This window comes from Chenopodium album, chromosome 27, assembly GCF_948465745.1.
Source record: "Chenopodium album chromosome 27, dcCheAlbu1.1, whole genome shotgun sequence".
NCBI lineage: Eukaryota > Viridiplantae > Streptophyta > Magnoliopsida > Caryophyllales > Amaranthaceae > Chenopodium > Chenopodium album.
This window is the reverse complement of record NC_137860.1, coordinates 4,839,953-4,861,018: the sequence shown is the minus strand read 5'-3', so window position 1 is coordinate 4,861,018 and position 21,066 is coordinate 4,839,953. Positions and strand designations below refer to the sequence as shown.

Genomic DNA, 21,066 nt, shown 5'->3' with positions numbered 1-21,066 from the left:
TATTAGCCAAAGTAACACAAGGGAGAAATATAGAGTTTGGGATAAAATTTATCAACAAATTCTCTCATATGAATTAAACTTGCATAATATACAAGACTTGATGGTACTTGAGTACTTCTAACAAACCTAAGCTTAAGAATTAGAACAGGGGAAAAAAACTAGAAAATTATGGTGCTTCTATGATACCTGTGTATCCCAAAGGCCCGGATGATAACAGACTGGGTTGACAGATATAAAGCCTATTTGTGCACCTCACTAGTTACTTGTGCAATTTCAACCTTGATCTCCGAGTGCAATGCTGAGTTTATCATTGCTGCCATCCTTGTGAGGTATCAAGAAACAACACTATCAGCAAAAATTACGGTGTTGTATAAAACATGCAATCAGGACAGATACCAGGGTTTGTAATCGACTTCCCCACAAGCACAGCAAAGGTCTTGATTGAAGTCTAAATGAACAGCTCCATTATATATGGATATATGGCTCATCACAAGCATCAAATCTTGGATAAAGTGGTATGTAATGCCTGTGTATTCTTTGCACACAAGACCCTACACCACATGACATTTTGCATAATAACCACAAGACTGCACAAGGGAGCTATGCTTATTGTTTTATATCTTCAGCCAGGCTTCATTAGTTTGAAAGGCTCATAAATGTTTACAACAGCATCGACAGCTACACAAAATTTTCCTTTAACCAAGGGGCTGAAAGTTTAACAATGATGGAGATTAATGGTGTAATAGGTCCACTGGAATTTGACTGGGATGCACAACCATACACATTGATCATCCATCTATGCACATCCTCTCAAAAGCTGCGGCCCAAATCCTATTTGTTTATCACAACTTGATTCATTAAAGTATCAACCCATTTTGTCAACACAACCAGCGGTTCTCCTGAAATACCCAGTCTTACATTGACCGTTACTGAGATGTCCCAAATCAAAACTTTAGCAGGACCGAATGAGCTACAAGAAATTCGACTATTTCTGGATGTTGCTATAGTCTGACGGCTCTGATAAACTACCCCTCTTTAGACCTATACAGTTCAGACATGAGTATTGGATCATTGCTCTAAGGCTCTGCCTTCTGCATTGTTGATCATGCTATAAGTACAAAATCTGCACCCATCCTTTCCTTGTTCTCCTCATTTCCAGCTCTTCACATAAAAGACTTCTTAATTATCATCATCATCATCATATTGACTAAGCTTGGGGTTCGGAATGGAGCTCTGACATGATTAATCTTCGTCAGGATGGAACTTCATTATTTTAGTAGACACTTCAGTTCTTCAAGTTCTTCCATCATCCCAGATTTTTTGTATCCATCCACTAAATCATTCCACATAGCACCATTAACCTCACTTCCCTTGTTTAGAACCTCATTCACCAACTCCTTTACCTGACCCATCTCTCCAATCTTGCACATACCACTGATCAAACACCGATAAATACCATCACTGGGGGCAATCTCCTTCTCTTGCATTGTTCTAAGTAATGAAAAACCATTGCTTGTATCTCCCAATCTACAATAGCCTCTAATAACCATATAGTACAAATAAGTCTCCATCTCAAAACCTTTGTCTTGCATCTCCAAAAGCAACTTCTTTGCTTCATCAACCTTACCATAACCCGAATACCCATCAATCAAAAGCTTATAAGTTGCATCATTAAACAGAATTCCTTCTCTTTCCATCAAACACAACACTAAATCCAACTCCGCGAATTCCCACCTTCTTGAACATGCATCCACTAAGGTATTGAATGTTATAACATTAGGTTTAACCCCCTTCTCAATCATTTCTTCCACCAATTCTCTACCCATCTTCAACTCCCCAATTACACACAACCCACTCACAACAATTGTCAATGAAAACACAGAAACCTCCATGCCTGAATCCACCATTCGACGAAAAAACTCCAAACCTAAATCAACCTTATCAGCCTTAACCAAAGCATACAAATGAACAGAACAAGTTCTCTCATCCCTCTCAACTTCCCTCTCCACCATGTACTCAAAAGCAGTAACAGCCATATCAAACATATGATGATCAGAATACAATTTAAGCAACATATTCAGCAATTTCGTTATAATTCTAGATTCCTTGCAATAATTCTCAACCCAATTTGTAAAATCACTAAAAGGGTACCTGTATTTCTCACCAATAATGAATTTCTGCAACAAAACTTCAGCATCCGAATACAACCTGGATTTAATCAACCTGCAAATTATGGTAAAATGGGCATGAATATCAGGCTTGAATGAAAGCTCTGATTGATTATGGAGTACAATGTTGAAGATTCTCAAGCAATCAATAGTTTTTACAGATGGGTCTGAGAGAAAAGAGTGGAGTTGATGAGAGGATAGAGAAGAAAGGAAAGAAGAAATGGTGGTTTGAGGAGATGGGGTTGTTTCAGAAGCAGAAGAAATGGTGTTAAAAGATGAATTGATGAGGGTTTTAATGGGGGTTTGTTCATGGTGTAAGGATGGAATTGCTCTTTTTGCAGTTTTCAGGGTTTTCAGGAAATCTTGGGTTGTCATTTTGATGTTTAGAAATGGTGATTTTGTGGGGATGGAATGCTAAAATGAGAGTTCGTTAATGGCGAATTTTAGTGAGCGCCTCAGTGGTTCACTTCTTTGGTAGCATTACTCGCATAGAGGGCCAAGTCTACTGAATTTGGGTCATTGAATGTCACCAAATCGGATCGATTTCGGGTTATTGTATTTGGATTTGGATTGAGATTCGGTTGGTATAACTGCGTAGGGTGTTAAGTTTTCTCGATAATGGTAAGTTCAGTTATCGAAATAAATAAATCTAATATAGTTAGTCACCTCAAATCACATAAAAGTCAAACTTTTGAAAAATTCTTAATCATTAAAGCTCATATAAATACATACTCGTAATAAATTTGTTGTATATGAAACCGATATCATCTCACATGAAAAAACCTTGCATTTTCTTCAATCAAGGAGACTTATGTGTAAATTTGTCGAGACACTTTTTTACAAATAAGGGTCTGTTCTCTTCAGCTTAAGTTCAATTCAGTTCTTATCCTCCTTTCATAAAATATTCAGTTCAGCTCTAATCAGTTCAGTTCAGCTCAGTAAATTAGAATAGGCCTAATAGTTGGTGGTATTCTAGCTACTAATCAAAGTACGGGGTATTAGTTATAGTTACTCACTTACACCCAAGCTATAGTTCAAGGTGTTAAGGTTAATTTTACCAATAAATAATACTATGTATGTGATGTAGGCATGTAGCTTATTTGTTGCTTGTTGCTGCGAATAATGAACAAGATAATCTTTTACAAGTGAGTCATTTTACATACTATGTTTCTGTCTTATTTATTGATTAAAAATAATTCAAGAAATCAAGAGTGTAGCTTCACATCTCATTACTTTGCTTAACTAGTGTGAGCTCAAGTTGCTCATTACTTAGCAAGTCCTCCAAATTAAAATACTTCAAACCCAAAGATATCCAACCAAAAAAATTAATTTTTGCAGCATTTAGAATCTTACATCATTCATACATTCTCCTTTACCATATACTCATTAAATTTTGTTTGATTTTTCTCGACTATACATCTAAAAAATCAACGTATTCAAATTTTAACTAGAAGATTATCAAATATAGCTATGGTCAAAATTAGGCATTGATATGCAAAACTCCAAATGAAGCAAGCAAATATGAACGGTGGAAGTATTTTAGAACGTTGAGAGAATGCATAAAACAATAATTACAACATTATGAGAGGTACAATTTACTCAGAAAGATCTAGCTATTTGATCACCTCAGACAATAGTAAATTAGTCAAGTTGATTTGTTCAAAAATATTTATCTGTGGATTGGTGAAGTCATTCCAAATCCCATCATCAACCAAAGAAGAACCAAACACAATCTCAATGTCAATCATGAAACGGTATCATGACATCGGGAAACATATAAACAAGTGGTCAGCTCCCTTTAATAGGTACAACATCAAAAGCTGCCAATAAATTCTTCTTCTACTAGAACATTGTATATGATGCTAACCAATAATCTTAGGCAATGCTGAGGCGGTGTGGCGGAACAATCCTAGATATGGAAGTTTTTGATTACCAGGCAATAAACCACAACGGTAATTTCCCTGAAGAAAATTTCAGAATAGTCCACATTAAATATAGGCAAAATGGGCAATACCTAATTGAATAACTAATTTCTGGCTATACATCAAGCATTGCTCCCCCTTCTCGGGACAGGCTTGTAAAGAACAACAGTGACAAACTTTGACCGGAAGCGATGAGTAAAACCGAGCGCCACAACAGATCTTGGAGCCTCCCTGTTTTCGATGTAAAGATGATTTACAATCACATTTTGAGGCAGGGGAAGTGTACCAGAGGTTTCTCTACTTGGAGGACAGCTTAACAGGGTATGCTGCAAGTGGGGAGGGACAACAGGTGGTTCACGCGCTTCATCTTCATTTCCAGGGTATACACTGCTATAACTTGAGCTAGGCGAATCAGGAGTTTCAAATCCTACTACAGTACCTTCTTCCTGCACAACCAATTTTTCAGGTTATAATCTAAATAAATTACAATTCTAACAAGGTAAACCATAGGCTCATGCTTACTCGCTCATCAGTGCATGTGGTACTCATGTTGACGAAGTTACTGAGAGAGACAAGGTCACATAAACAGAAAATTCTTTTGGTGAAGAACCTGAAAGAAAATACTAGATTTTCAGTAAAAAGTTTAACAGATTACAGCACTAAAAATGCAGTACAAATCAAACAAAATTAAATTGATGCGCAAACAAAGCTGAAGCAATTCAAAATAGCATAGGAAAAGGATCGATAATTTTGATAATTTAACAGTTAAACTCCAATAAATTCTTGGACAAGAAACAAAGCAGGTTGGTGCTCAGCATAACAAGCTAAAGTAGACAGAGTGAATAAGAAAACCAACACAATTTCAAAATTATCATTTTAAATTCATCTTCAGAGTACTAAAAAGGTTATGGGTTCACCCATAAATGATAAACTTGCTCATTCCATGTTTTAAGTTTGCATTTTCTGAACCACACATTATGTTTTAGAACCCCGATATCCACAGGTTTCTGATACCTAACCCTCCCATGGTTTTTGAAACTCATTTTAGTCAGCAACATGAGCAAAAAAAAGGTGATAGGAGAAGAAACTTGCAAAATAATAATAATTAAAAAAAAATAATAAAAAATAAAATAAAATGGCCTAACACATCATTTCATAGAAGGTTTCTTCCTCTGGCTTGTCCTTTTCCTACACATCCCATATAAATCCGTGACATAGTCTCCCTACCCACCCCCCTCCAGCCCTCCCACCCCCAAAATACTCTGAATTGAGCTTAATTATAGATCTCATCTCTACCATCTCAATCTGATTGGCCACCAAACCAGGTGTGAAAAGATTGGTAGAAATGAGTTATAAAAGCTACTCCATATTAGTTGCTAGTTCCACGTCCATCAAATGAACCTAACATCGTCTAGAGTACAAAGATGATTTGGGAAAAAGAACATTTGTATTATCAAACCATCTGTCTAAAAGAAGCAAATCTCAAAAGCTGACAAAGGTTTATCCACTTCAAAACGAAACACAGGAAAGTGGTATAGCATTGAAAGGTCCAGGGTAAGTGTAGCTTAGGACAACTTGTGTTCCCCATAATTTATCCCTTGAACTCAATACTCAGAAAGTGATAGACTTAAAATGCTATCCTAGACACATTGAACCATAAAATAATCAGGACAAAAATTCATAGCAAAAAACCTGACAGAGCCATGATCCTACACGCTCTCAAAAGAGAGAGCAAAGGAAGAAATAGAGGGTGGACAACAATTAGGAGACCACAAGAAAAATTTATTAGGCAGAAAGGCAGAAGAACAGAAAGAAGCGATAAAGTTAGCTGACAGAAATTACATTCTCTACTCATTCCTTAGACCACCAAAGCCCCTAACAATCAACATTTCATCAACATTAATTCCAACTCTCCTATCAATTCCTCAACACCTTACATGGTGTTTGACCTTGCTCAGGCCTAGAGGAACAGAACAATAGATTCATATATAGAAAAAGGACCTAAAACAATTGGTAATGAGAACCAAGAGTATCCAAATACATGGCAAAAGGCATATGTATCATCTGATAACCTCAAATTATGTTCAGAAGACTAAGAGCCTCCAGAACTTTAAAGGAGCACTATACCATCTAAAAGTTACAAAAGCAACATATGCAATTCTAGGAATTATGTATCCTACCATATCAAACCAAATTGCTAAATATCAAATCATCCTAAGACCCTGAACATTACACCTAAGGTGGGGTGTGACAAGAAGGGAGTCATGTGTACACAATCTTAAGCATGTTATTTCAAGAATCTCTGTTGTTAGTTTGTTACCCCTAAAATTACAAATGCAACTCAATATCCTACGTACAAACAGATACAAAGTAAGCTACATACTTTCCGGGCACTTGATTCAATTTATCATGATCCTAAGTGAAAAAAAACTACCTGTTATATGCTCTTTCAACTTTGTTGACGAAGATCTAGAAATCACAAGATAAAAGGCAAACCTAAACAAACAAGCAGAACATTCCCACCCTAACTCCTACCCAAGCCTCTTCCTTCGAGAAAATATTATATTATTAGATTGCTCTTCCAACTTGTGGCACAAATCAATATATGTCGGGCATTTGGAAGACTAACGAAGCAATATCTGCCAAAGTAAAGGAGATGAGTCATTTTCACTAGGGTCAAAGAACACCCTTCCTAATCATACCAATAAATTTGCCAGCTCTGTAGTTAGTCTAGTTATGTTTTAGTAAATAGAGATTATTGCATATATGCAATATCATTATTAATAATTTGTCACCTAACAAATTGTAATAGTTATCAATGCATCATTGATCATGCTATGGGCATTAGATTAATATATAATAACCTAGAAGAGAAAACCATAAAAGGTGATGGAAAGACAAAAGACGGAAATAAATTAAATAATGTAAGAAAAAGGGAAGCTTGGTTTTCTAATTTATTGCTAGAATGTTTGACTGACAATCAAATATAAAAATCCACCAGATTCCATCAAATTTTTAACACTCCCTCAGTCAATAGATCTTTACAACATAAATATAACTAGTGGTGCTATTATCTATTGTTAATACATAGCTGCAACTGTATTGATCACACTAGAGTGACTAGATTAGGTTCTCCAATAATAGGAAGCCATTGCAGTAAAAGGCACAGCAAGTGAACAGTGTAGCAAGTGAATAGTGGACTAGTGGTAGGTAAAGGGCACGGGCAGAGAGCCCAAAGGGCTACTACATAGATGAAAATGGTCAATCATTAGCTTACCCCAAGCAATCCATATCCTTACCCACCAAAGGTGACACAGAGGACCATCCATGCCTTTATGATAAAGGAAATTACCCCCTTTCAGGCAGGGGAACTAGTCAAAGTCACCAGAAGGCCTAAAATATTACAAAGCTACTAGTGCATCACCCAAAATCTACACATCACCCCTTGAAAAGATGGAAGACTTAAATAAATTATATCAAAAAGATAAAAATGTAGCCCTAGACAGTCCACAAGATGAAAACTCTCTCTGGTGCAAGATTTTTCTGTTTTCTTATTTTGTTTTACTATCATTGTTTAACATTTCCCCGCTTATGGTTGTTACAGAAAGGCTATTCCCCCAAACTACTAGTAAAATAGGAGTTCTAATCACCTAGTGTTAAGTTTGATTGCTAGGGGAATTGATGGTTAAAAAAAATAGTTAGCAAACAGCTGCAAGCAGCACAAATAATAATACAGATACCTGGTGCAACTTTGCAAGTTTTTCCTTTTTTCTGATTCTGTTTCTCTTTCAAAACTTTATTTAATGTCCCTTTATTTGGTTGTTGGGGGAATGGGGTGAAAAAGAAATCCAAGCACAGAGAACATACATGCAAACAACTTTGTCTCAAGCTAGTAAAAATATGAAAAGGTTCAAAAATCAAAACTGTAAAAATGGAAAGACCTTTGAATTGACTTCAGCATAAAAGGATATACAATAAGTTAACTCACTATGGGAAAGAGGATGGTGTTTTATGACTTTTAAAGATGTTTTTCGTCATTATCAATCCATTCTATTGCAACTACTAGTTAATAGAAACAAAGACCATGACATGAGAACTTGGAATATTTCACAAAATATCTTAGAGAATAGTTGGGATTTAAATCACTCCCTCACTCTTTGAAAACAACCTAGTATCAGTGTTACCAGAAACGCAGTACGGAGACTACAGACCTCCATTCCAAAAAGCAACCCAAAACGGTGAAAACTTTGACCTAGTTCAACAAGCCTATGACCCATATCATTTCAGGCTTTTTTGGTTAAGAGCACACCCAATTCACTATGGGTAGCACTCCTCATACCTATTCCTTTACCACGAATTGTATTGTACAGTGTACCATGCAAGACATAAAAGATTCACTACACTTGCATTCCCGAGTGTTCCAATTCACCCACGGGGCCACGGGTAGCACTCCGCACTTCTGAACCCATCCCAGAAATCGTATTGTACTAATACCATGCAAGCCATGAAAAAATACTTTGCTACTTTTGCATTCTGGAAACAATGCAAATAATCCATATGGCTCATTAAACTATTTGTACTTCTTATTTGAGAAGAAGCATAATATCATTGCACATATAATCAAAAGTCAATTACACAAAAAATCTTTTCATTACTCTACAAAAAACAATCCATATAAAACATAACCAACCCTCACACGGTCACACTATCACAATTCACAAAGCCACTTACAAGGCGCTAAGATAATGTTAATGACCATAAATTCTAGTGGCATGGGCATAGCCATGCATGGATACCCAAAAAAAAACTATCCTATTTGCCTCTTTACCGTTTACCCCTACATGTCATTCGCTCACTGATCTATGTATATAACTTATAAATTCTTTCCCTCTAGCAAGAAAAGCAAAAGGTAGATCAGCTAATCAGGGGAATTGGATATAAATCGGTGTAGGAGCTCCAAGCAGAGATCAACAGCACATATGTCAAAGAAAATAAGAAAAACAAACCAACCCTTCCCCAAAAATAAAAAGAAAACAAATCTCTTAGCACATGTACCATAAAGGAGACAGTGAGATATATCCTTTCGAAACAAAGTGCTCATTGTAAAATACTCCAGAATTCCAAATATCTTTAGATCCTCTAATAATTCCCAAGGAAGACTAGGACTGTCAGCCAGAACTTCCAAGACCAAGAAACTCATTAAACTCAAGGCTAATATTGCAAACAGGAGAGCGAGCTTTAAGACGCTCTCACCCTAAACCAGTTGATGTGCTGCTAGACCTAATACAGATTTCTCAGACATACGACGGTGCGATGAAATAACAGCTATCAAATTGACACCTCAATTTCTCAATTTACTGGCCTGACCTATGCGACAGTGGCCTGTATTCTTTGACGAATTTAGATAAATCTAGAAGCTCACTGAGCAAAGTCTGCCCACGTTTAGCCATTCAAGATAGCACCCATATTCACATATAGACTAATATTTAAGAAAATTAGACAATGCTAGAAGCTTTTCCATCGAGTACAGCGCAATCAATACATTGTTCCTCCATTCAGAATACAACCATATTCAGTAATTGTTGTTCTATTATACAAGTTCAAACAATTAGTGTCAAAAAATCCATTAAAATTGTTCCTCTAAAGCACTAAATGAGTTTTCTTATGAAAAATGCTAAATCCCCTTTACTAATAAATTAAAAGAGGATTAAATTTACCCAAACTCAGCTACCTCTCTTCTCGAAAGTCACATTTCTACAATACCCTAACATGCAATTGCCATCACAATGCACCTTAAAAAATGTCAATAATCGCATCAAATTATACATACCCACAAATTCAATTATATAAAACATTTAAATTCCAACAAAATCATTGCATGTCAAAAATAGAAAAATACCCAAATAAACCTAAACAAAAATCTCACAAATCCAACAAAAAAAATACCACCCATTTGCACAAATCAGGGGCGGATCTAGGGGGGGTTCAAGGGGGTTCATTGAACCCACAGATTTTTCGGAAAAAAATTATAAGTTTTAATTTTTTTTTTTTTTTAAAAAAAAAAGTAAAAAAGGGTTAAAACTAATTTATGTGAGTTAAATTATCAAATGTTAAAGCTTGGCACATTGGTAAGGGAGTGATTGTTAGAGCATTGAACCCTCCTCCTTAGGTCTTGGGTTCGATTCTTGCTGCCCTCATTTTATGTTTTTTTTTTTTTTGATATTTTTTTCCGAGTTCTTCCGTTCTTTGTGAGTTTGTGAGACCTCTTATTCCTCTACTCCTCTAAATTCTTAAATCTTTATTTAATGGTTAATCTCATTTTATGTTTTTATTTTTTTTTTGTAATTTTTTTCCGAGTTCTTCCGTTCTTTGTGAGTTTGTGAGACCTCTTATTCCTCTACTCCTCTTAATTCTTAAATCTTTATTTAATGGTTAATCTCATTTTATGTTTTTATTTTTTTTTTTGTAATTTTTTTTCGAGTTCTTCCGTTCTTCGTGAGTTTGTGAGACCTCTTATTCCTCTACTCCTCTTAATTCTTAAATCTTTATTTAATGGTTGATTTTATTAAAATTAGTGATAATTAGTTAATTACATACTTATTTTTTAATTGGTTTTGATATATTGTTGAATACTTGAATTGCTGACAAATTGAATTGTAGAAACTTAGAATTTAAAATTTTTACTTGGTCTTTTAATTGATAATTAGAAGAAGTTTACATTGTTAAATTTGTGTTTATTGGGGGTTTGAGATTTTTTATTTTTATGTGTAATATTGATTTTTTGCAATAGACATATAGATTTATAGAAGTAGTAATGTATTAGCACGCTTTCAAACTATGAAAACTCGAAAAATGCTTTTGTAGGTTTTTTTTTTTTTTTTTTTTTTTTTTTTTTTTTTTTTTTTTGTAAAATCCATCCATTTGTAATTAAAAAAAAAATGAACTTATGTATTGAATATTTAGTTAATATATGATCATCATTTTTTTTTTAAAATTCCGAACCCACAGTTCGGAATTCCTGGATACGCCACTGGCACAAATTAAACAACAAAGATAAACCCTAATCGCCAAATTCCCCTAATTTCAAACATTTCTAAAATCAGAACTAACCCACATAATAAACGAAAAATAAACCCAAAAACAACACAAATCCAATTCAAAAATGAAATTTAAAAAGCAAAGTAGGAATTACCGAAATGTGAAAATCGTGGATGAATATATACCGAGGTTCGAATAATCTAAAGCTTTGTCAGAGATGCTTTAATGGCGGAGTTCTGAGAACTGAAGTTGATCGTACGATTCTTCAGTCTTCACACTCTCTCTAATTTTTTTTAATTTTATTATATATTTTTGGTTTTTTGTACTTTAATTTTCCCCAATAATTAATTCCTATAATATGATTCGTGTTTGATAGGTAAAGTTCAGGTATTTCATTTTTGGTACGTCAGTTTTATGTGACATGGGTCCCCTCTAATTTCAGTTTGTGTGCACTTGGGCTTCTTCTCCTACCAACCCACTCTATTCAAGTTTCTAAAGTTTTCGTACCTAATTCCGTAATAGAACTAGTGGCCCCATGTTGTTATGTTCTTCTCGCCTTATTTTTATTTGAATTATGTCATTTATTAATGTTTTTGCTTAATACTAAGTATAATTATTGTCGATTGACTTCAATTGATCCTACATTATATTTGGTGCGGTAATTATCTGTTAAGGCGTTGAATAGTTTATTATTATTTGTTTTAGAATATAGAAGGAAGCATGATTTATAATGAAATCACTAAACAATTCATCAACTAACGACATAAGCTAAAAACATTGTGTCATTATACTATTAACTATGTTGCAATTTGGAAATGAGAAATTGATGAATTGAGATTTGATGAACTAAGATCAAAGTAGAGCAAAATGATGCACATGTGGTTTGATTTTGGATCACCATAAAAAAATGGGTGTGAAATGGAAAAGTAAGTTAGTTACTTAGTTATACTTGTATATTCATCACCTAACTTGGAGCTATGAGATGAAAGTTTGTTTCATTAAACCCAAATAGTGGGGTTTTCATTTTCTTAAATAGTTAAATATTAAATTGCTCCATAACTAAAATTGGGCAAAGGTTGGCAAGCGGCTTGTTTAAGTCTAGGACAACATTGGCTCAACTTGTCACGTGATCATTTAAAACCCAACATGATCCAAAAGACACAATGGTGTGTCATGAACTGTGGATAAACATCATTTTTAAAATTTGGTACAAGTATGACGGGCTAACCTACGTGTCAACTTGCTTTTTTAATCGATTAACAAAATATCTAAAAAGTTTACTTAGGGGAATCCACTAACATAACTTGACACATGGGATGAATGCATGAGCTATTGGGTGAAAGTTTGATATGGGACAACATGCTTGATTTAATCCTGACTTTTTATTATTTATCTCCTGATTTGGATATTAGAAATGAAATTTTAGCACTAATGATGTGTTTTCTATAAACAAGAAGATGAATTCTTGTAATTATGAAATTTTAATGAATTTTCTTTTCATGATAATCGTGAACTAGGTTTAAATCTCTTATTTAGGGTGGTTGTTTGAGTTTTTTTGGGAAATTAAAAAAACACACACGATATGGATATTATTAATATATCATGAATTAGTTTGTAGCTACCTCAGCATACGCAAACGAGATCTCTCACAATTTATATTCAATATTCAACTAAGGTCATGTACAGATAATTAATTGCTGGTAAGTTTAATGATAACTATATATACTGTTGGAAAAAAAACATATTAATTCCAATAAATAAAATAGGATGAAAAAGAGCAAATACTTGATTTTCTCTCTCAATAATACAATTGTATCGCGGAACAATATCTACTGCATTAGAAGCGAAATATGCCCCCACCGATACATCCTAATCCAAAAGATGGAAGTGCTACAGGAACTGGTCACATCTCAAAGGGTAGTTATGAGTTTAGGGTTTCAGAGATAACAAATTGTCTTTCTCGATATGGGGGCTAAGGAGGGTATATATATATGTGTGTAGAAAGAAAGGAAATAAATGAAGCAAAACAACCCTCCACACTAAGCCCACGATCGGACAAGCAAGCTATCGCTTGGCTTGCCGCAAGCAACGCGAGCAAAGCCAAGCGAGCATCAGGTATATCATTCGAATAATAGCTCAGCCTTGACACAACTCATTTGCCTTGTGAGCTATAGCTCTCTCGCTAACTCGGGCTTGTGCAACTTACTTGTCTTGTGATCAATAGCTCTTTCGCTAGCTCCTTACACACAACGTCGCTAGAGGGTAAGAACACTCACTTAGCAACACACCGATTTGCATATTACAACTCCAACATATACCAATGCAACCGTTGTTAAAAAAAAAAAAAAGTTCATATAAATATATTATGTATCTAATTATCTATGCTATTTCTGACAATAAATCTCTCTCTTTCTCTCATATTTCTCAACATCAATCGTGATATTTATATATAAGGGTATCAATGTAATTTAAAAATGTCACGAGAATACATTCTAGTTGTCAATGTATCATCAAGACTATACAAACCTAAAAGTTTTGGTATTGAGAAAGAATCAAACACGCAAGAACTTGGCATAATGACAAAGTTATGTATAACAAGTAAAGAATATTAAATGTCAACTATATATAAAGAATAATTAACTTAATATTCTCCTATTAACTATCTCTATTAATTTTATATGAATATTAGTACAACAAAGATGCATTTTTTGTAAGGATTACGAATTAGTGAATGAATATTCCCAATTGACTTGAGCATAGTTGAATGAATATCCCTCCTTAAATACATGGGATCATCAAACTTTGATCTCTTAATATGTACGATTAGTCCTTAATTATGTATTTAATACAACTCCATAAGCCAAAAACTAAAGATGCGGCCAAACGGATTCCATTATACTTTGTTTAATTAACAACTAGTGTGATTAAGGAAAAGAATCATTAACTTTACTAATGACAATGTCAACTCCAAGAGTCCTACTTATATCCTCTCAAAATTATACACCTTCACCAAATTAAACCTCCCAAAAACAACCAAAACATATAAAGCAAGGTACTAGGATTACATTCTTTAAACTCGAATGTGAGTGAGTTGGAAGGATAAGGAATGAATGAAAGAAAAAACAATGAAAATGTGATTGTGTTTTTTCAAGTGCTTTACTTTCAAACCATTCCTTATAGCTTGAAAAATTCTAAGTAGAGGGGGTTACATAGGGGAACTGGCGGGAGCCTCGACAACCTCAATTTGAATAATATATGAAATTTAAGGTACAAGTGTTTTAAATTTTGTAAATAGTTTATAAAAAAAATTTGGTAAAATGAAAATTTTATCTCATTTTCTAATTCCGTCTCTTTTAATGCATAAATGCTCTCACAATATAGAGTGAACTCCGGTGGTCTTTGCCAATCCCACACCAAGGTCTCCCTATCATTGTGATCTACAAGTCAAATGACAGTGTTGATCAAGATCTTCTCCTTGGCCAACCCCCACATCCGGAGCGGAGGCTAGTAGGCTACAAGCAAGTAAAGAAGGAAGGCTAGCGACGTGAGCGTAGGCTAGGATGAACGCCCGCATGTGATGGTTTGCCAGGGAGAAGATCTTGGACATTGTCACCTTGGAAAACTCCTGGACCAATATAGGGCAAAACTGGTTGTGGGACTAGTTATCAAAGAGGCCAACCTTGCCTGTATTTTTCTCCAAGTGACAAGCTCTTTACAATATTAGTCTTAATAACATGTTGAAGTTTATTTTTTGGTAGGAAAAAAGTAATTACAGGCTTACAGTGCACAAATGCACAATAGTATGATGGATTAGTAGTTTGACTTTATAAAAGAATGGTCAATGAAAATGGGTGTACGGCATTTTCATTTTCTTGTGACAGTACGGTATCCTACAATCCTTGCATCATGTTCTCTTATTTTTAATGCACATTTAATACTTTATTCAAATTATAAATTATAATTATTAGGTGAATATACATCTATTTAAACCTAGTACGCCATCTAATATGCAAATAAATGCAGGAATTATGATAGTACAAATGTGTAGAATAAAGTCAATAAGTGTTGTAACATGTGAATGTGTGATAATTGAAAGAGGAGCTAGCCACATGCTGCACATGACATTTTTATATCTTAAGGAGAGGCAGAAAATGGCACGATGCAGCAGAGGAGGCAGGATGGAGTCAACCGCAGTGGTCTCTTATCATTGTGGCCGTGCAAGATGAAGGCGTTGATCAAGATCTTATCCTTGGCCGCCAATCTTAACAATCAGAGAGGCCCAGAGCAGAGGCTACAGGTGAATGACCGCTAATTAAGCTGAAGCTGCTGAACATCCACATGTTGCAGTTTGTCTAGGAGATATCTGAGACATATTTGTGATGGTGCATAAAAACTAGATTGTGGGATCAGTGGAGTGAAGACCATCATGGATGGCACCTCCAGAAGAAGGAATCACCAGTTTGCCATAATCATGACAATGGCAACCAAAACTTTGTGAGGCTACCTTCAGGACCTTTTCCTTCGACTCTTACTTCTAGTTACAGACTGATCCTCTTCTGCTTCACAAAGTCACAAGTCAAAGTTGTCGATTTGATTCGTGATTTGGGTTGTTTGCCCAGTTGTTTATTTCTCAACCTAAAGGTTAATCGTTGAGCAAGAGCTCATCTATATGCATAGTATGTGTAATAAACTTCAGATATGAACTACTGTCTTGCTCCAGCTATTATAGCCATGATCATGTCTTAAGTCTTATGATTCAAAGCAAACATTTGATTCAAGTAATCACAGTTTTTACAAAATTTCCAGCTAATTTCTCACTGGCTTGTGATGGGACGCAATTACATCTCTTAAATCTTAATTGTACGCACCAGATGGTCTTTCTGTTTTGGAAGAGCAGCCACTTAAACATTATCATACCACGGAAACATTCTTCTAAACACGATAATTATAACTACAAATTAGAAATTGGCTTCTGCAACATCAACTTACACAGAATCCACAGTGCTGTAGAAGATCTATTGTAGGCATTATTGATTATTGTTTGCCTTGAAACATGCTGAGATTTACGGGTAGTGCTACACATACATTAAATAACAGAAGTGATGCGTGAAGGCATGAAGCAGGCTTTCTTATCCTTTAGACTTTACCTGTTCATTACTGGTACATCTGACACAAAATTTGTTCCTATCAAATTGCTCTTTTTTACCAGAAAAAACAACTTTAGCAGGATAGGTTGTGAAATTTTAATGTCAGACTGAGGGAGTACAAGTATATGGCTGGAAGAAAAATAAGAAGATAGATAGAACTGAATGGCCAAGATCCAGGTAAAATTAAGCTAAGAGTCTAGAGATGTCACCGATATGATAATTACAAACTCAGCTTTCCACTGCCATCGCAGGTTCTACAAGATCGAGCAGCTGAACACTTTGTGCAATAGCTCCATTTCCTAGGAAGCCTGTTTCAGATCAGTGACTTCACTGTGAGGATAGAAAAGGGAGTACCAAGAAGATAATACATATCAGAAGATCTACTTTTAATTTTTACACGGAGATCATTACCCGGATGTATAGCGAGTAGCTGCATCTTTAGATATCATCCTAGCCCTTGCAGCCCTTTCTTCTGACAGTTTCTGAAGCACAAAACCCTCTCCGTTGCACTCAGGGCATATACCAGATCCACTACAATCTTCACAGATTTTCACTGGAGTCTGACTTCATTAAGTAACAAAAACATAATTCAGTTAACTCTTAGTCATCAACAGAAAAACATAATTCGATTAAATCCCATTTCAGCAGAAAACAGAGGTCAATAATCACACAGCATTAAGAGGTGGAATAAAAATATACATCTAAAGTTTAATCCATAATATTCAAGCATATAAGCATACAGATCTCACACATTTGCAGACAATTAACAGTTCCACAGCATATTATTGTATTGATCTATTGGAGCTGATTTAGGTACAGATTGGATGGTCAACATTCATAACTCTATAACATCAAAATCAAAACCAACAAATTTTGTATGCTGGCCTCTAGCATGCATTGCTAAAATTCGTGGATATTGAAAGCTGAGTTCATTTTCAAAGTTGCTGATATCAAAATCTAGGCAGCAGCAAAGCAGATAAATTTGCATAGGCTAGACTTGATGCAATGAAGCTCTTGCTTCTTTTAGAGTACTAGTCTCTTCTGACTTCAGTCAGGGGAACCATCAGAATATTGACAAAGTTGACAGTAAACTATCACATATAGTAATGGTACACTACTTTTAGGCACTAATCCAATGCACCCGAGTCACAGGTAAATACGCCGTGTTAACATTTGGAATCTAACAGTCACTACCACACACACACAGTTAATGATATATATTCAATATTTAAAGATCCTGGCCAGAAGCTGGAAAATAATAAATATGAAAAGGACCTCTCCTGAAGCACAGAAGATCAGTACAAATCCTCAACTACAGGTTGATTAACTTGATTACCAGATAAAATAATATCTACTTTTAAAACAGAAAGAAGTAGCACACTAGCACACACCTTTTTTCAGATTGTTGGGTTCTTTTAATGAGGATTGTGGTCGCAGCACCAACAACTGCAGTTGCTATTGTCACAGACACAACTGTTTCTGGCAATGCAGAAGATATTCTGAAGAATTTCCTTCTGTGATCTTGCAACTTTAAGCCCTGGGATCCTAGCCACTTCATTACATTAACATAATGAAAATCACAAGACAACTTACTAAATGACCATGTTCAGGGCAAAACAATTTTATTTTATTTTATTTAATTTTTTTTTTTTTTGGGTAAGTAAGCAAGAAATTTTATTTTAAAAGGAAAAACAGCATAACTACAAAGACATCAAGCCTCACTACACAACTACACTGTGAAACAGTTTAAAATATGCCTGTTTACATGCTATATTTTAAAATAACTATTTAATCAGTGTAGTCCTCTTGAATGGGGAAAAACCAAATTTTTTTCATCACTTCATGTAGTACATCATTTTAAGGCCTAAGCTAGAACTTGACATCGAATGTATAAAGATTAATCAATTTTTAATGATAATTAGTTTTCTTCCCAAAGTAACTCAAATAAATGGTGCAAAATTTAAAGAATGAGACATATAACTCCCAGTCTACCTTGCTTAGCTACCTCATTACCCCCTCAAGATCGTTACTATTCTCAATTATTGTCTAATAACTCGAGTTCTCAACTCAAACATTGAACAGACAAAACCATGCTAAACTGATACCATGTGCGATAGGAGAGGAATAGTGAACCCAAACCAATAAGAAAACTGCAAAATATTGATATAAAAAGGCAGTTTCTTAGCCTCATAGAAAAGCTCAAGCACATATATAATTCCTTTGGCTTGGCAGTCAATTTATTCCAACTCTCAATTGACACTACATTTAACTTTTTCAGTCTTGATACACAGGGAAACATGCCACACAGCTGAAAAAATTGGTGATAAGCTACCTCATTGAAAAGCTCAAGTAACGGGTTTGTGTGATATTGGAAGGAGAAGACGAAAATGAGTGGTAATAGAAATCTACGATTTGGAAATGGAAATGCATTTCTAATACCATGGACATTGTTAAGTGCCTTTGCTTGGGCAGTATTCTGATTCCTAACAACATTAAACACACATATTATGGAGAACCATTTGTTTCACCTATCACCTCATACTAAATGGGTTTTTATATATTGCTTTCAAAGATGAAATAAGCAGAAACCAACGTCACCTAGAAGATCAGATCAGAGATAGCAATATTTTACAATCTCTCCAATGTACATGACGACGTCAATCAGTCAATGTAGTAGGGACTTATGTGTAAGTTTATGTTTTGAGTAGTTTTTCGATATATAGGGAGCCACTAAGGGCAATGATACAGACGAGATTTAATTAACTTCTTTATTTATTTATTTATTACCAAGTAATCTGGTAAGCAACTTGTCATCTACATGATTACATTATGTTTTGAGTTGTTGAATCATCTGTTTAAAAGTTTTGTGTAGGATTTCTAAGGTCACAAATCTTGATCATGGACATAAAATGATAAAAATATTGAATTACTCTTTTATGTTACCAATTATACCATCACCTCAGATTGTCAAAAACTCGAACTTTACCATTAATGTATAAAATGGGTATCGAACTATACCAAAAAATATAATCACTTTACTAGATTAATTTCAACTATAATCTATGAGACCCATATTATATATTATTACAGCTATAATTATAATTATAGGCATGTTAATAAAGCTAAGATTATATACTCCCTCGTCGTCCGTATTTAATTGTCACGTTTATAGTGTAATTTAAACTAGCAATTGCAATCTTGTAAATGAATTAGTAACATAGAAAAATGAGTTGGTGTACCACACAAACTTGAAAGGAACCATAAATACGACTAATTACAATTAAACAAAACACAAAGCAAAATTAAGCAGAAGTAACACAGAAAAAGAGAGGAAATTGAAGGATGAAGCTAACCTCTGATGGAAGGGAAGAGCGAAATTGAATGGTTATGAAAGGCAACCACCATCTTTGTGCTCAAAGCTATGATCCTTATTCCTTAATCCTTATCCCCTTTTCTCGTCGCTGTAATTTGGGAGTTGTACCAAGTATATCTTACAAGGGCATAATTGGCATGTTGTAAATCTCTTTTTATTTTGAAAATTTTGATTTTAATAATCCCACATTTCGCCGATAATAATCCCACGAATGGGGATCTTCTTCTATTGGTCCTTAACCTAGGTAATTGGTTTTGATAGGTTAACATGTCATGTGTCATTTTATATTTTGTTGAAAAAAAAAAATCCACCACTCATCAGCCACTCGTCAACCACCGTGAAACCCTAACCATTACCCTAGCCCCATTATAAAACTATTTACCCATATTGTACAAGTTACAGATCATAAGGAGCCAATAGAAGAAAATCCCCTATAAAGATAAAATTATTAAATAATAATATAAAGGTGAGATTATTCATAGCGAACCGGCCAAAGGTTTTATTTAAATTATTATTTATTTTATTAATTTAAACATCTATGTTTAAACACCAACTTTTATACGTGGGCATTGGTGGGGTTACTTCGTTAGTGTTATAGGGGTCACTTTGTCAGTGTTACAGGGGTTACTAAGTCAATGTTATAGGGGTCGGTCAGAGGGGTTACTTGGTCAGTGTTATAAGGGTTACTTTGTTTCTTTACAAGCGGTCACATGGTGTGGCCAGCCGCACACAAAAACGTGTTGTTAGCATGTTGGGATAATCTCCACATTTCTCAATTAGTTAAATAATTAGTCAATTAGTATTATTATTGTTAATCATAATATTATTGTTGTATTCCCTCTGTCCCCTTTTGTTTTTTTACGTTATTATTTAAGGTGTTCTTTTTTGTTCTTTGCATTTATTATCTTTCTTTTTTTAGTCATAAATTTTGGACAAAATTATCTTTGCTTTACAATTTGAATAGGCCCTGTTCTGATTTACTGAACTGAACTGAATATTTTATGAGAGAAGGAAATTAAAATAAGAACTGAACTGAAAATAAGCTGCAGAGAACAGGCCCATACTCAATTTCCTTACTTTTTCATGTGCAATTGTACCTTTTGTCTTATGTTAATGGGTTTTCTACTACTCACTACGAGTAATAAATTTTTTCTCACACCTCTCTTCTCATATCACCAATAGATTTACCTATAAAATTAGTGGCCTCCTCATCATATCACCAATTGATTTTATGATGGAATTCTGTTAAGCTTTACACATAGCCATACAATTATACATACCCTCCTTCTTGTGGACTTGTGTAGACTCATAGAAAATTGTCAAGATATTAAAGCCAACTATATTGGCTCATTATTAACATCAAATGAAGGAGGACCCAAAGCTTTACAAAATGCATGATGGTAAGGATTTGAAGATTT

General features: G+C 34.6%; 3 protein-coding genes across 4 annotated transcripts; all 3 read right to left on the bottom strand.

Moving 5' to 3' along the window:
- Nucleotides 1-19: 19 nt before the first annotated feature.
- On the bottom strand, nt 20-2,674 carry LOC145620399 (uncharacterized). Its single transcript, XM_081675074.1, has one exon. The coding sequence runs from the start codon at nt 2,541-2,543 to the stop codon at nt 1,269-1,271; it is 1,275 nt and encodes a 424-aa protein (XP_081531200.1). The 5' UTR covers nt 2,544-2,674; the 3' UTR covers nt 20-1,268.
- Nucleotides 2,675-3,719: 1,045 nt separating this feature from the next.
- LOC145620795 (SNF1-related protein kinase regulatory subunit beta-3-like) lies at nt 3,720-11,487 on the bottom strand. Of its 2 annotated transcripts, none has more exons than XM_081675508.1 (3): nt 11,283-11,487; nt 4,613-4,700; nt 3,720-4,536 (listed from the first exon to the last, which is right to left on the bottom strand). In XM_081675508.1, exons 2-3 carry the CDS (start codon nt 4,637-4,639, stop codon nt 4,213-4,215), a joined length of 351 nt encoding a protein of 116 aa, XP_081531634.1. In that variant the 5' UTR covers nt 4,640-4,700; nt 11,283-11,487; the 3' UTR covers nt 3,720-4,212. The 2 variants fall into 2 exon arrangements, with proteins under 2 accessions (XP_081531634.1, XP_081531635.1); XM_081675509.1 differs by having other exon boundaries at nt 11,314-11,487.
- A 4,741-nt stretch (nt 11,488-16,228) lies between these two features.
- On the bottom strand, nt 16,229-19,771 carry LOC145621430 (uncharacterized). Its single transcript, XM_081676160.1, has 4 exons — nt 19,629-19,771; nt 17,667-17,820; nt 16,687-16,839; nt 16,229-16,583 (listed from the first exon to the last, which is right to left on the bottom strand). Exons 1-4 carry the CDS (start codon nt 19,678-19,680, stop codon nt 16,496-16,498), a joined length of 447 nt encoding a protein of 148 aa, XP_081532286.1. The 5' UTR covers nt 19,681-19,771; the 3' UTR covers nt 16,229-16,495.
- Between the last annotated feature and the right edge of the window lie 1,295 nt (nt 19,772-21,066).

What these genes read in the sequence shown, in the direction of transcription:
- LOC145620399 (XM_081675074.1), bottom strand. Translation starts at nt 2,543, where the DNA reads ATGACAACCCAAGATTTCCTGAAAACCCTGAAAACTGCAAAAAGAGCA.
- LOC145620795 (XM_081675508.1), bottom strand. Translation starts at nt 4,639, where the DNA reads ATGAGTACCACATGCACTGATGAGCGA. An exon ending in CCACATGCACTGATGAGCGA is followed by an intron (nt 4,537 to 4,612) that starts GTAAGCATGAGC and finishes TTGGTTGTGCAG; the next exon opens with GAAGAAGGTACTGTAGTAGG.
- LOC145621430 (XM_081676160.1), bottom strand. Translation starts at nt 19,680, where the DNA reads ATGGTGGTTGCCTTTCATAACCATTCAATTTCGCTCTTCCCTTCCATC. An exon ending in ACCCAACAATCTGAAAAAAG is followed by an intron (nt 16,840 to 17,666) that starts GTGTGTGCTAGT and finishes TACTTAATGAAG; the next exon opens with TCAGACTCCAGTGAAAATCT. An exon ending in GCTACTCGCTATACATCCGG is followed by an intron (nt 16,584 to 16,686) that starts GTAATGATCTCC and finishes GATCTGAAACAG; the next exon opens with GCTTCCTAGGAAATGGAGCT.